This window comes from Ursus maritimus, unplaced genomic scaffold (assembly GCF_017311325.1).
Source record: "Ursus maritimus isolate PB19 unplaced genomic scaffold, ASM1731132v1 scaffold_30, whole genome shotgun sequence".
Lineage (NCBI taxonomy): Eukaryota > Metazoa > Chordata > Mammalia > Carnivora > Ursidae > Ursus > Ursus maritimus.
In genome coordinates, this window is record NW_024425564.1 from 6698678 (window position 1) to 6708980 (window position 10303).

General features: G+C 57.6%; 2 protein-coding genes across 2 annotated transcripts; one reads left to right on the plus strand and one right to left on the minus strand.

Annotated features, from left to right (window-relative positions):
* The first annotated feature begins 307 nt into the window (after positions 1-307).
* VWA7 (von Willebrand factor A domain containing 7) lies at positions 308-8212 on the plus strand. The gene is made up of 16 exons (XM_040645206.1): positions 308-538; positions 871-1152; positions 1589-1685; positions 2268-2378; positions 2793-2988; positions 3107-3276; positions 4334-4446; positions 4673-4789; positions 5249-5434; positions 5897-6029; positions 6146-6298; positions 6403-6495; positions 7060-7361; positions 7446-7585; positions 7767-7941; positions 8048-8212. Exons 1-16 carry the CDS (start codon positions 308-310, stop codon positions 8210-8212), a joined length of 2664 nt encoding a protein of 887 aa, XP_040501140.1.
* A 564-nt stretch (positions 8213-8776) lies between these two features.
* On the minus strand, positions 8777-10228 carry SAPCD1 (suppressor APC domain containing 1). The gene is made up of 4 exons (XM_008711882.2): positions 9855-10228; positions 9275-9370; positions 9076-9165; positions 8777-8978 (listed from the first exon to the last, which is right to left on the minus strand). The coding sequence occupies exons 1-4, from the start codon at positions 9984-9986 to the stop codon at positions 8883-8885; spliced, it is 414 nt and encodes a 137-aa protein (XP_008710104.1). The 5' UTR covers positions 9987-10228; the 3' UTR covers positions 8777-8882.
* Between the last annotated feature and the right edge of the window lie 75 nt (positions 10229-10303).

Genomic DNA, 10303 nt, shown 5'->3' on the forward strand with positions numbered 1-10303 from the left:
GGCCTGGAGAGGGGACTCAGACTTTCTGTATGTACGGGGGTATGGGGGGGTATCAGTCTGGGGGTGGGGAGGGGGGGTTCTAGGGGAGCAGCCTCAGCCCGTCTCCTGCAGGTGTCTGTCCCTATTAGCCTGATAAGGCCCTCAAGTTATCTGGGCAACAGAGGGGAGAGGGGGGAAGCCAGCTTGTGACCCGTCAGGTGCTCGAGGCAAAGCAGGTGCCCAGGGAGACAAACAGCCAGACCCACCCTGGATTTGCAGCTGCTTCCTACCCTTGAGAGCCTCTGTCCCCCAGGTCCATGTCCCAGCCATGCTCCCAGCAGACGTGCCCCTCTCCCACCTGAGTCCGTCCGCGCTGCTGCTGCTGCTGCTGTTGCCCCCCACATCCTCCTTCTTCCCCAACATCTGGAGCCTCCTGGCTGCCCCGGGCTCCGTCACCCACCAGGACCTGACCGAGGAGGCGGCCCTCAACGTCACCCTGCAGCTCTTCCTGGAGCAGCCGCCCCCAGGTCGGCCCCCACTTCGTCTTGAGGACTTCCTGGTGAGCGTCCCCAGGTCCTGTCTCAGCTGGATTCCCCAGTTCCCTGGACTTCTACTCCTTGAGGGCCCTGCTTGCCAAGAGAAGGGACATCCCCACTAACTCGCCTCCCCACCTCTACCCCCTGCAATGACAATAGCTAAGAGTCCTGGTCCTGAAATCAAGAATCCCCACCCCTTAGAAAGGTCCAGAATTGCCCCTCCCTCGTAGGACCCAGCTCCCTTGTGGGGCCCAGTACTCTCAATTCCTGGCACACCTAACCCGAGTGACAGTTGCCGAGGAAATGCGGGCAATGGTCCAATCCCAGGGGCCCCTGTCCCCTAACCTCTCTCCAGGGCCGCACCCTCCTTGCCGACGACCTCTTTGCTGCCTACTTTGGACCTGGGTTTCCTTCCCGGCGGTTCCGAGCAGCCTTAGGTGAGGTGTCTCGTGCCAACGCAGCCCAGGACTTCCTGCCAACATCCAGGAATGACCCCGACCTGCACTTCGATGCCGAGCGGCTGGGCCAGGGGCGCACGCGCCTGGTAGGGGCTCTCCGGGAGGCCCTGGTGGCGGCCAGAGCCCTGGAGCACACCCTGGCCCGCCAGCGCCTCGGGGCCGCGCTCCATGCTTTGCAGGTGAGAACAGCCTGAAATGGTCAAGGGGTCTTCACTCCAGCTCTTCCCATCCCCCAGACAGAGGCTTCCTCACGGTGCCTCCTTGATCACACCTCTCCCTGCTCCAGAAGGGATGGGGCACTGCTTGCCAAAGCCCTGAGGCTGGTCCCTCGTCCCTGCCCCCCCTCCAGCCGGCAGCAGCTCGGCAGGAGAGAAGAGGGAAGCGAGAGGTCTGAGGTGGGCCGGGGGATCCGGGCGAGATGGGAGGAGACGCTGGGAGACTCCCACTTGGGGAAAGCTCCCTCCTAGGCAACAGGCAGAGGGCATGGAGGGCACGTGGGGTATCTGACAGCGGCAGCAGCGGGGGTAAGAGGAGGCATTCCAGATGGGGAACTCCAAGGAGTGGGAGCAAGGGCTGGGGATTGTGACGACAGTCCCCTCTGCCCCCTCCCCCCAGGATTTCTACAGTCACAGCAACTGGGTGGAACTGGGGCAGCAGCAGCCACACCCTCACCTCCTCTGGCCAAGGCAGGAGCTCCGGAGCCTGGCACAAGGTACCACCATGACCCTGGGGCTGGGGGAAACCCACAGAGCCGCGTCCTGTCAGCCTACCCAGCCGCTGTCACATCCTCAGGTCACATAGGATGTGAGGTTGCTTCTCCTCTGGAACGACCCGTGAAGTCCCCCAGCCCAGCCAAAGGCCAGGTCACTTAGATAGCTTCCCCAAGGTCACACAGGGGAGGACAGAGCCAGGACCAAGGTCTGCAGACCTCAGTTGAGTCCTCTTTCATGTGGCTTCCTCCACCAACATGGCATGGAGCATACAGTCCCTCTTCCTTTCACCTAACTATGACCAGAAGCTGCCTCCTGCCCACTACAAGTTGGCTCGTGTCCACGGCTCACAGAGGGCTCAGTCCCTGCAGTACTGCTTCCCACGCTTCTGGGTTTCCTAGCACAGTCCCCATCTCAAACACTCAGTCTCATCACCAGACGATCTCCAGGTTTTTGTTCAGAAAGCCTAGAAGGGTACATATGGGCTTTGGCCAACTGGGGGGAAAGCCAAAGTTTGGATGGATGGGGATAAAGGTCAGTGGTGGCAGAATCCTGGGCTCTAGACCCCTGTCCTCTCTTCCCAGTGGGCGATCCTACCTGCTCTGATTGTGAGGAGTTGAGCTGCCCCGGGAATTTGCTGGGCTTTACACTGCTCACGTCTGGCTACTTTGGAGCTCATCCCTCCAAACCTCCAGGTACCAGGCAGAAGTAAGGGGAGAAAGTCCTTTCCCTTCCCCTGGCCCTCTCCCTGGGGACCTCAGAACTGTAGGCCCTTGTCCCATTTCCTGGGAAATGGCATTGCATCCTGGAAAAAGGCGAGGATGTTGGGAACTGTCGGGTAGGGGAAGATCTTCTCACTCAGCCGGTGAGACTTCTCCGTTACCCAGCGGCAGCTTTGGGGGGCTGACTGGAGGGATCAGGGGATCCACCGTGTACTGTGATGACTGACCCCTCCAGATTTACTCCAGATTTGCCCTCCACAAAACATCATCTTTCTTGCTGATCCTTTGCTGAAGACTGAGAGATCAGGCAAGTCAAAGAGGGCCTCGTTTTCTTAGGAGGCAGTGGCTTGTTTACCTTCATCCTCCAGATCTCTTTCCCCAACCCAGGGAAGTGTAGCCATGGGGGCCGTTTTGACCGGAGCAGCTCCCAGCCACCGCGGGGAGGCATCAACAAGGATAGCACGTCCCCGGGCTTCTCTCCCCACCACACGCTGCACCTCCAGGCGGCAAAACTGGCCCTTCTGGCCTCCGTCCAGGCCTTCGGTCTCCTGAGAAACCGCCTGGGAGACAAGGGTTTCTCCAGGTGAGTGGCCTCTGTGAGATGCACTCCTCAACGGACGTGTGCTCCTGGGGGACCTGAGTGAACAGGGGCTGGGGACAAACGTGCAGACTCTTCCCTGGGTCTCCGGCCTGCTCCCCAGACTGCTGGACATCAGCCCGGCCTCCAGCCTGAGCTTCGTCCTGGACACCACGGGCAGCATGGGTGAGGAGATCAATGCTGCCAAAATCCAGGCTCGCCACATTGTGGGACAGCGACGGGGCAGCCCCATGGAGCCTGTCCACTACGTCCTGGTGCCTTTCCATGATCCAGGTAACCGGTCTGGCGAGGATAGTGGAAGGAAGGGAAGTCCAGGGCAAGGGGTGAATGCCACTGATGGGGACGTGGGCCTCATGGCTCCACTTCCTCAACAAAATGGTGACGCTTCCTGTGGTTGAGTCTTTTGTGGTACCTGTGTGCATATAGGAAACCATCGGCCACTCTGCTGTTTCCAAAACAGTAGCACTTTCCACATGAGGGTAATCGCGGTCCGTGCTTAGGCAGGGGCCTCTGCTTCCATGCTAATCAGCCATTCTCAATTCTCTCCATTTCCTGTAGCCGGAGGTTTGATGAGGACGTGGGCTGGTGGGTGCAGGCCCCCATGAAGCCTCTGAGACAGCTAGTTATAGTGTATTTCCTTCCCCCACTGAACTGGAAGTCAGTCCATCTGACCTGGGCCGACCAGTCACTGTGCATCGTTAGGCTGATCATTTAGCCTTTTTGGCCTCAATTTCATCATCCATAAAATGGGTCAGTACTTGTCTTATCCTGCCTATCTCCTAGGGTTGAAATGACCATCCAATAAAATACCCATAGGACTGAGGATTCCCTACGGGCAGGAGTTGAGTCCGATTTGCCTGCATAAATCTTACAGTAGCTGGCATTTAATATGGGCTTAACACATATTTGATGATGTTTTGAATAATTAAGAATTTAGCACTTATTATGGGTCAAAGCACTATTCTAAAATTTACAAAATCAACTCATTTAGTCCTAATGACACTCTGAGGTAAGTACTGTTATTTTTCTGGCTTTTCTGGTGAGAAAACTGAGGCCCCAGGTGTTTTTCATACACACATACCCAATAGAGGCCCACTCAGGACCACAGGAGATGCTGCCATTTTGCTAAGGAAATGAGGTCCACTTTCCCCCCAAGGGTAACTAGCCTTTGCCCTTGCCCTGCCCATATAAATATATGGGAATATTGTTATTTCAATACTTGTTCACCCCTGGAGCACAGCAGGCCTCTTGACCGGGGAGGTGGTCCTGGGTAGGGAGGGATAAGGGACCCCTCTCCTCACTCACCTCAACCTCCTTTCTGCCTCCCCAGGGTTTGGCCCTGTCTTTACAACCAGTGACCCTGACAGCTTCTGGCAACAACTCAATGAGATCCATGCCTTGGGGGGTGGAGATGAGCCTGAAATGTGCCTGTCAGCCCTGGAGGTCTGCCCTCCCCCTCCCCTTCTTCTCCCTCCCTTTCCAGGTCCCACCACCAAGGGGAACGAGAGCCTTCCTGGGACCTCCACCTCCCACCCCACCTTCAGAGCCTAGTCCCCCTAGCTTCCCTCCAGGGTTCCAGGGTCCTGTTTCCTTCAGTTCTCTCCTCCCTGGTTCTACCCATTACCCCGCTGCTGCCATTTGTAATAGCAGTGCTGTCGCTCTCTGCCAGCTGGCTCTGCTGCACACCCCTCCACGCTCCGACATCTTTGTCTTCACTGACGCCTCCCCCAAGGACGCCATTCTCACCAACCGCGTGGAATCCCTGACTCAGGAGCGGCACTGCAGAGTGAGCACAGCTGATGGGAGGCCCGACGTAGCCACCCAGGGATGCGGGGAACCCCGTGACGACAGTCTCGTAAAGAGCATCGCCCCACACTCTGGTGGCTGAACCAGCCTTGGCCTGGGGCGGGAGAAGCAGACAATGGGTATAACGTTTCCGGATCCCTTCTCTGATGCTGAATTCATATTCGAACCTGTTGCCAACAAGCCACTTGAAGAACTGGAGAACTAGTTGCCAACAATCCGCTATGTGGGTGACATATGGTGACAGTTACAAGAGAGTGGCAACGACTAAGTGAAGGCCTAGGGGCTGTGTCACTGGGAGACCCCGCAGCGGCAGTCAGAGGGCAGACAGGGACCTCGCCACTAGTCATCAGCTCTGCATCGCTTGGGCACGGGAGACCCCCATTTACAGTGGTAGACGGCACTGGGAGTACTCAAGTACTGGCCTCTCTTCTGGTCACAGGTGACGTTCCTGGTGACTGAAGACCCATCGAGGCTTCAGGGCCGAGCTCGGCGTGAGGTCTTATCCCCTCTGCGTTTTGAGCCCTATGAAGCAGTGGCCTTGGCCTCAGGAGGAGAGGTCATCTTCACCAAAGACCAGCACATTCAGGATGTGGCCGCCATTGTTGGGGACAGCATGGCTGACCTGGTGAGTAAGTATGGGCACCAGAGGGGCTAATTCTTTCAGCTGAGAACTACGGGTGTGGGTGACACAGCCTTTCTCTTTCTCATAGGTTAATGGTTTAATCCTGCAGTCAGAGGGTGGGAAAGGAAGTTTCTCTCCCCCTGAGATCCATGGCTACCCACCTTCCACATAGCTCCTTCCCTATGAATACTGCCCCCTGTCCCCCAACCTTGGCCTCCAGTAGTCTGTCCTCAGGGCTACCACAGGAAGTCCTGCCATCTTTTAAGGAGGGGCAAGAAGCGATTGCCTCACCCTCAGTCCCTTGCCTCTACTTTGTCATTGACCGTAACTCCATCCCTGGTCCTGTGCCCCTCTCTATCACGGGCCTCCCTTCTCATGTGTGACTTAGTTTCTTCCTGTCTCCACACTTCTCCTGTCTTTGTTCCCACCTCGTTTACTGCTTAATCTTCTCCCCCATTTTGTTAGGTTACCCTTCCCCTGGAACCTCCCGCTGTGGTGTCTGGGAGGCCGCTCGTGTTCAGGGTGGATGCGCTGCTCCAGAGGGTCACGGTTCGGATCCACAGGGAGGTCAGCAGCTTCTGGATCAGGAACCCTGCAGGTACTTCCCCGTGTGTGTCTCGGGGCAGAGGGAAGAATGGAGGAGGATGAAGGGTGACGTACTAAGGGACGGGAATTGTCTCACGTGCCAATCTCGTGCTCTCCTACTCCCATCAGGGGTCTCCCAGGGCCAGGAGGAAGGCGAGGGGCCTCTAGGTCACACGCGCCGCTTTGGGCAGTTCTGGATAGTTACCGTGCATGACCCCCCCCAGACAGGGACCTGGGAGATCCAGGTCACAGCTGAGGGCACGCCCCGGGTGAGAGTGCAAGGTAAGGGGGGAGGTGTTCCTGGGAAGGGAAGGCTGCAGAGCTCAGAGAGCACGACCAGTCACATTCATCTCAGGAAGTTCTCTGATTGCCTTGGCCGTCCTCAGCTCAGACATCCCTGGACTTCCTCTTCTACTTTGGGATTCCCATGGAGGATGGCCCCCACCCTGGCCTCTACCCCCTGACTCAGCCAGTTGCAGGTATATCTACCCGCCCCGCCACCCCAACTTGTCCATTATTATTTTTTAAAAGATTTTATTTATTTGAGAGAGAGAGAGCACGTGCAAGAGAGAGCACAAGCAGGGGGAGCAGCAGAAGGAAAGGGAGCAGCAGACTCCCCGCTGAGCATGGAGCCCGATGCAGGCCGGATCCCAGGACCTTGGGATCATGACCCGAGCTGAAGGCAGATGCTTAACTGACCGAGCCATCCAGCGCCCCCGTTATATATGTTATATATAATTATCTATTTAATTTTTTGTGAGTTTTAACATATCTAATGGAGTGCGCTGAACTCCATCATACACACAGCCGGATGGGTTTCGTATAGTTGCACCCATGTAACCACCTGTCAGTTCAAGATTTAGAACGTTTCCAGCATCCCCAAATCTCTCCTGACCCTGCCCAACAATATCCCTCAGAGGTAGCCCCTTTTCTCCATCCGTTCTCCCCAGGAATAACCCTGATTCCAAACACCATTCGTCTTTTTCTCTCTGTCTCCGACTGTCCTGCGGACCATCGTTCTCCCCTCCCGTCCCCTGTCCCAGGCCTCCAGACCCAGCTGCTGGTAGAGGTGACAGGGCTGGGCTCCAGACGCAAGCCCGGAGATCCTTGGCCGCATTTCTCCCACGTGGTCCTTCGAGGGGTCCCGGAGGGTGCCGAGCGGGGCCGGGTGCCTCTGGAGCCCCTGGGACCGCGGGAGCGAGGTCTCCTCGCCGCCTCGCTCCCGCCCGCGCTTCTGTCCACCGCGGGACCCTTCTCTCTGGAGTTGATCGGCCGGGACGGAGAGGGGCGGCGCCTGCACCGAGCGGCCCCCCAGCCCTGCACCGTGCTCCCGGTCCTGCTGGAGGTGAGACGCCAGGGGAAGGTGCGCCTGCGGCCGGCCAGAGAGAGCTGCAGCCGCGGCTCCTGCCCTGACCCGCCTCCTCCGCAGCTCGGCGGCTCCCCGGGCTTCCTGGCCCCCGGCAGCAGGGCCCTGCTCAGCGTCCGCGTCGCCAGCTTCTCGGGTCCTCAGGATCTCGACCTTAGGACGTCTGTCAGCCCCAGCTTCCCTCTCACCTCCAACCTCTCCAGGTACAGCCCCCGAGCCCTGCTGCTCAGTTCTGGCCCACCTTTTGGCTCCCGGGCATGGGGGCTTCTGGTGCCTTAAGCCCCTCCTCCCCTCCCGAAGCGGCTTGGCTCGGCACCTCGGCCCCTCGGCTCTCAGCTCTTCAGCTCGCGGGCCCTCAGCGCGGTGAATGTGTCCACTTGGCAGGGTTCGCCTGGAACCGAATGAGACCGCCTGGGGACGCCTATGGTTGGAGGTCCCGGACTCAGCCGCGCCAGACTCCGTGGTGGCGGTGACTGTGACCGCGACAGGTCGAGAGGCCAGCCCAGTGCCCCCGACCCACGCCTTCCTCCGACTCCTGGTGCTGGGCCCGGCCCTGCAGGTGAGGCACCCCCACTTCCCATCGCAGGCCACGCAGGGTCAGGAGAGGTCGCTGTAGGCTTAATTTGGGTACGGACACCCTGACAGTCTCTCCCCCTTCTCCCCAGGACCCGCTGGCCGCCCCTGCCCACTCATCTGGCCCCATCCTCCCCTCAACCAGCCCGGCCTCCACTTGGGTGACTTGGGGAAGGGCCGGGGGAGGGCGAGTGGGCAACCCCTGGTGGGGCACAGTTGGAGGGGTGCTGCTCCTGCTAGGCCTGGCCTCCTGGTGACACAGGAGGGATGGGTCTCCAGAGCTATTTTCAATCTTGCCCCGTTGGTGAGAAGGTGACATGGGCCTGGGGACCCCACCTCTCCCAGCTGCGATGGAGGTTTTCCTTCTCGTGCACTTGTCCCTCTCTTTCTTAGTGAGATTGGGACAGAGGACAATGGATTTTCCCACAGTGCGCTTTCTCTAACCCCGGTGGGAACCAAACCAAATACCTCTTTTTGGAGAACGTTCGTTCCCATCTCTCCACAGCATCTCTTTACTCCACTACTCATTCACGCTTTCCCAAGCTCAGGTAGAAGGAGAGGTGCATGGGGAGGAGACTACGCTTGGGAGTGGGGTTTATTTATAGAACTGTTCTTATTTGAAATTCTGAGGAAGCTCCTATTTTATTTTTGTATTTAAAGTTGAAGGACAGTTTCAATAAACATGTCTTCTCTAGAGAGGGATTTCAAAGAAAGATCATTTATGCATATCATATAAGGGAGACTGAGGGCATAAGACAGCGAGAAGATGAAATGGAAGTTTTCAGTTGCAGAGAAGAAACTTTACACCAAGATGTTTGGACTTCAGTTGACCCATGAAGCCATTTATCTGTTAAGAGGCAGAATGAGGAGACTGGGGGTTCTGACTCAGCCTCCCCCCTCACCAAATGAGGAAACCCAGAGGAGGCTTTACACACGGGTTGGGCCCTGCTGCATCTTGGGGCAGCCCGGCTGAGCGGTCTTCCATTTTGGCTGAATGCTTCCCTTCTGCTGCCTTGACAACTCCTGCAGAAGAGGAGAGAAACAGTGTGGGCATCTGTGCTCCCCCTCCCCCAAGGGGCCAGGGCTTCCGCCCTCCCCCCCCCACTCCCCTACAGTTTACCTGTTGCTGCTGTAAGTTCTGCTTCCTTGGCCTTCCCTTCCAGTCCTGGGCAGCACAGGAATTAGCCTTATTTAAGGCATGTGGGGAGAACTGGGGGGAGGAGGGCGAGATTTGCTTTTTTCTGTGAAACCAGTGTTGATCCCGAGTCCCCTCTCTACCCGCACTTCCCAAAAATCTAAAGGAAAAACAATAAACTCACCTTCTCCTGAATCAGATTCTGCAAACACATGTTCACCTTTTGAATCTGGGCTAACTGGGGGCCACGAGGCTCTGAGTGTAAATCTGTTAGAAAATTCTAGAGGAGGAGTTGGAGGCTGAACAATATGGTGAAAACGTGAGATCCATCTGCCACTCTATCTGTCACCACAGGCCATACATCTTCTCCATCTGGATCCCCCTCAAGGCAGGTGGAAAAATCTGATATTCTCCACTCCCATCTCTTTAACAATCCAGTTCCTCCACTCCCCCTCCCCCCCGCCATAGCACAGTACCCCTTTCCTTATTCTGTATGGATCCTCCCTGTCTAGTCCTGACCCATTGGAATAATCCAGGCCACTGCCCCATCTCAATGGAGTGATCCAAGCCATGTCCCTCTGAATGGAATGCAGGCGGCCTCCTCCAATCCCAACAATGAACACCAACCTAACACGTGGTGGCATCCAGTCATTACAATGCTGCTTCCAATTCACATCCCTGCCCGTTAACTCTTCCCTTTCCAGGGTGGTGTCGGGCTGCGTCCACATGTCCCTGCTCCCCCACACCGCACAGCAGCCCCGTACCTCACCAAGAGCCCCTAGATGCAGCTGTCGTTGCTGTGCCTCCCTGAGACGGCCCTCAAACCAGGCCCGGCCATGCCCCAGCAGCTCCAGCCCCTGCCACAGGGCATCCTGCTCCCTCTCCAGAGCCTGCATCCTCTGCAGCTGGAAGGCAAGAAGCAGACGCTGGCTTGCTCCACAGCAGGGCTCTGGGCCGCCGCCCTCCTCTCAATCCTTGGTTGGGTTCGCCGTCTGGTCACTGAGTGTGAGCCCAGACTGACCGCTGAGCACCTGGAGGTGAAGGAGCACCAGGGAGAAGACTTACGGGCCCTCAAAATTGAGTGGAAATACAGGGGCAGATCCAGGGATGGGCTTCCCTGGGGCCTCTTGCTGGACTAATACTCACCCAGAGGAAGAAGCTCCGGGCCCCTGGGTCTCGGCGGCTTGTCCCCAGTGGCAGCAGCAGCACCGTG

What these genes read in the sequence shown, in the direction of transcription:
- SAPCD1 (XM_008711882.2), bottom strand. Translation starts at nt 9,986, where the DNA reads ATGCAGGCTCTGGAGAGGGAGCAGGATGCCCTGTGGCAGGGGCTGGAG. An exon ending in AGAATCTGATTCAGGAGAAG is followed by an intron (nt 9,166 to 9,274) that starts GTGAGTTTATTG and finishes TCCTCCCCCCAG; the next exon opens with TTCTCCCCACATGCCTTAAA. An exon ending in AGAACTTACAGCAGCAACAG is followed by an intron (nt 8,979 to 9,075) that starts GTAAACTGTAGG and finishes CCTCTTCTGCAG; the next exon opens with GAGTTGTCAAGGCAGCAGAA.
- VWA7 (XM_040645206.1), top strand. Translation starts at nt 308, where the DNA reads ATGCTCCCAGCAGACGTGCCCCTCTCCCACCTGAGTCCGTCCGCGCTG. An exon ending in CTGGATCAGGAACCCTGCAG is followed by an intron (nt 6,030 to 6,145) that starts GTACTTCCCCGT and finishes TACTCCCATCAG; the next exon opens with GGGTCTCCCAGGGCCAGGAG. An exon ending in CCTGACTCAGCCAGTTGCAG is followed by an intron (nt 6,496 to 7,059) that starts GTATATCTACCC and finishes CCCCTGTCCCAG; the next exon opens with GCCTCCAGACCCAGCTGCTG.